This window comes from Lathyrus oleraceus, chromosome 6 (assembly GCF_024323335.1).
Source record: "Lathyrus oleraceus cultivar Zhongwan6 chromosome 6, CAAS_Psat_ZW6_1.0, whole genome shotgun sequence".
Taxonomy (NCBI): Eukaryota; Viridiplantae; Streptophyta; class Magnoliopsida; order Fabales; family Fabaceae; genus Lathyrus; species Lathyrus oleraceus.
This window is the reverse complement of record NC_066584.1, coordinates 496,772,393-496,776,115: the sequence shown is the minus strand read 5'-3', so window position 1 is coordinate 496,776,115 and position 3,723 is coordinate 496,772,393. Positions and strand designations below refer to the sequence as shown.

Sequence of the window (3,723 nt, the reverse complement as noted above, 5' to 3'; positions counted from 1 at the left end):
CTTATATTTCACGTGATTCTAAGATTGAATTTATTATGGTTAAAGTGCGTCAAAATTCCAATTTCAAAATTCTAAAGGTATTTTTAAAATTTCGTAAAAGATAAATCATAAATGAATAATTTATAAGGTACAATGAACCATGCCTAATACAAATGTATTCAAAGCCTTCTTGAAAATATTCAACAATAAATAAATTTTCTCTTGGTTTAAAAAAATAAAAATAATAATAATAATAATAGTTGAATGGGTGTTACGGTTTACTCTACTCCATTTTATACATTGTCATTTAGTCAAACATTTTTCTTATCAAGAATGTCATGATCATACTTGGTAGAAAATTCACTCTTTTTGTAGTTGAAAGTGTCACCCATTCTTGAAGATAGAACTTCATTTTATGAAAAAAGAAACATACGAAAACGACACTTTCCATGAGAATTCATCCCAATTTCCATTCATTGCCGTTAACTTTCAGTTTCCTCTCCACATTTTGTCACAACCTTCCCATTTTTCATGTCTCTTTCACACTTTAATATTCATTCACTGACTTCTACCATTATTCAAAACCCTAATTATTAAACAAATCCTCCACCATCATACCATACCCATTGACCTTCTCTCGCCTTGATTCTCACGTTTTCCTTCAATTTCCACCCTTTTTCTTCATACATTCATACTATGGTTCTCCATTTCCAATGATGGATTCTCCCACTATCTCGTCTTCTTCCTCTGAGTTTTCTTCCACAGCCACCGCTGATCAGGTACTCTTTTGTTTACTGTTCAATTCAAATCACAATTTTCACTCTTTTTTGATATCTGGGTATTCTATTATTTTGCATCATTTTAATTTATGATAATTTGGGCACTCAAAAGATTCAATTTTTATGTTGTTTTTCTGTGTTTTTTTAGAATTACAATTGTTGGTATAATCATTATTTTGATGTGGAAGAAATCACTTATCACTCCTTGGAAAAAAGACTAAATTTTGGTGATAATTGTAACTGATTTTCATTCAATTGGGGTGGCCCAATTTCTCTTTTAATGGAAAAGGATCTATTTTTTCATTGTTGTCATTGACTTTGTTTGACTTGGTTTATGAAAGAGTCATGAACGGAGTTAGAATTTCTAAATTTGGTTGCTTTTTATGGGGATAGAGTGCAGCCCGGAGTAGGAGAAGTGGCGGCGGCAGTGAAGTGGTGGCCGCGGAACAATCACGGCGGTGGCATGATGTTTTCTGGTTAGGGATTTTTGTGATACATTTGATTGGACTAGGATTTCTTCTTGGGGTTCTTGGCTTCAATAGGTTTGAGATAGAGAATAGACTTGACATTGATAAGTACACCTCGGGTCTTTCGGGGAATGAAGCTGGGTTGACAGAGACTTACTGGCCGCTCTATGGGGTTGCTGGTGGAATTGGGACTGTTCTTGGATGGACTTGGATGTTGTTGTTGGGTTCCCGGGCTACTCAAATGATGAAGGTTTCTGTTCACATCCTGACCACATATCTCGCCGTCATCAGTGTTTTGTGTTTCTGGACCGAGCAGATTTTCTGGGGGGTTGCTTTTGCTATAGGCGCTGCTCTCCAGTTCTTGTATGTTATATCCGTCATAGACAGGTATTGCACTCAGATCATACTTTCATGTATTGTAAATCCATGTCGGAGGCATGTGATTTCCGTAGTATGGTTTCTCGAGCTGTTTCTTTTTCTCTTTTTGAGTATATAAGACGGTTCCTCATGGCTTCTTTTCTTCTACAGACTTCCATTTACGATGTTGGTTTTGCAAAAAGCTGTGAAGATGGTTTGGAATCTTCCCGAGGTTATGAGAGTATCATATGCATTTATGTTTGTTGTGCTTTTATGGATGGCCTTATGGTCATTTGGAGCAGCAGGTGTTGTGGCTTCGAACTTGAGTGACGGGGGACGCTGGTGGCTTCTTGTGGTGAGGTGGCAAGTTTTGCTCTTCATTCTATATGTTCTTGTTTGGACTGGTTATCGAAGCAGATTAATTATTCGAGCTTTCCTCGTCTGATGACACTGTTATTACATTTCCCGCTTGCAGATTTTCTCTGTAAGCTTATTTTGGACAGGCGCAGTTCTTTGTAATACCGTGCATGTTATAGTGTCTGGGATGGTGTTTCTTGTTCTTCTCCATGGTGGTAGAGAGGCTGCTTCGATTCCCGCTAACTCGTTAACGAAATCTTTACAGTATGCTTTAACAACATCTTTTGGTAGCATTTGTTATGGCTCGTTATTCACTGCTGCTATTAGGACACTGCGATGGGAGGTAAGAAATCGTTTTTTTTTTTTGGTGAGAAATTGAAGTTAATTTCTTTTTCTTTTTTCTTCTATCAACATTTCGATTTTTTCTATCAGATACGTGGAGTTCGGTCAAAGATTGGCAACAATGAGTGTTTGCTTTGCTGTGTTGATTTCCTTTTTCATCTCGTGGAGACTCTCGTTCGATTTTTTAACAAATACGCCTATGTTCAGGTATACGTCTATGTCCATGTCGTTAACCAGGTTATTGATTTTCCCCGACAATAATGTGGTTGATGGTGATTTGATCTCACTTGCAGATAGCTGTTAACGGTAAAAGCTTTAACCATTCAGCTAGAGATGCGTGGGAGCTATTTCAGTCAACCGGGGTCGAGGCACTTGTGGCGTACGATTGTTCAGGCGCTGTCCTGCTAATGGGCACTGTTTTCGGCGGGTTGATAACCGGAACTTGCTCTGGTGCATGGGCGTGGGTTAAATGGAGTGACCGAGTTATCATGATTGGCTCCACATCTATGCTGATGGGAATGGTTTTGGTAAACTCCAATCTCCTTTAAATCAAGTTTCATAATCGGTTACCGCGCTTAGAGGAAATCCAGTTTCGTGAATGTGGCGTAATTATGTTTTCAGGTTGGATTGGCGATGGTTGTGGTGGAGAGTGCTGTTACGTCGATATATATTTGCTATGCAGAAGACCCTTTATTGATTCAGAGATGGGATGCTGAGTTTTTCAACCAGATGTCGGAGACACTACATCACCGACTTCAATATCGGAGTGCTCGAGCCAGGGAAGTTTTAACTCATTATCGACTCAATGACGATCCTATACGAGAAAACGCGGCTATTTGAAGAATCAAATGCAGTTTTTTCTTTTGTTCTATAACAGTTTATTTGACTCATGGCTTGGTATGTAGGGATGAGTATATATAGACTACAAAATTGTATAGTTTCTTTTATTTTTGACAAAAATATAAAAGCTTAGTTATGTTATTAAGATGGATTTAAAATTCTATTATTATCTTTCTTCAACGATGTCATCATCTAACCACTTGAAAAAAGTTATAATCTTGTCCATGTAATTTCGGAAGTTATTTCTATAATGCCATAACTTTTTTCCAAAGTTCAAATTTGTCATGACTGTCACGGATCAAAGAACTCAATCGTTATAGTCACACTCTCTCTTTTTGTGTCTTCTTAGTACATCAAACATAATCAATGCTTTGATTGTTTGACTTCAAATCACAGTTGACAATGTGACATTTTCGAAAATATGAAACAAAAATGAGGAAGATGAAGATAGAAAATTATGGAGAAGAGTGATGAATCTTAAAAATGGTTTGTGTGTAATTTATGGGGTTTTTGAAGGAGATAAACGAATTTTTTATTAAAATAACCCAAATTTTTAAAAAAAATCCCAAAATAATCTTGATTTCAAAAAAATTCTTATTCTA

The 3,723-nt window shown here is 36.8% G+C and overlaps 1 protein-coding gene across 1 annotated transcript; it reads left to right on the top strand.

Moving 5' to 3' along the window:
- Nucleotides 1-300: 300 nt before the first annotated feature.
- Nucleotides 301-3,304, top strand: LOC127094256 (uncharacterized). The gene is made up of 7 exons (XM_051033112.1): nt 301-758; nt 1,152-1,612; nt 1,754-1,937; nt 2,058-2,282; nt 2,372-2,488; nt 2,575-2,808; nt 2,903-3,304. The coding sequence occupies exons 1-7, from the start codon at nt 693-695 to the stop codon at nt 3,119-3,121; spliced, it is 1,506 nt and encodes a 501-aa protein (XP_050889069.1). The 5' UTR covers nt 301-692; the 3' UTR covers nt 3,122-3,304.
- Nucleotides 3,305-3,723: the final 419 nt, after the last annotated feature.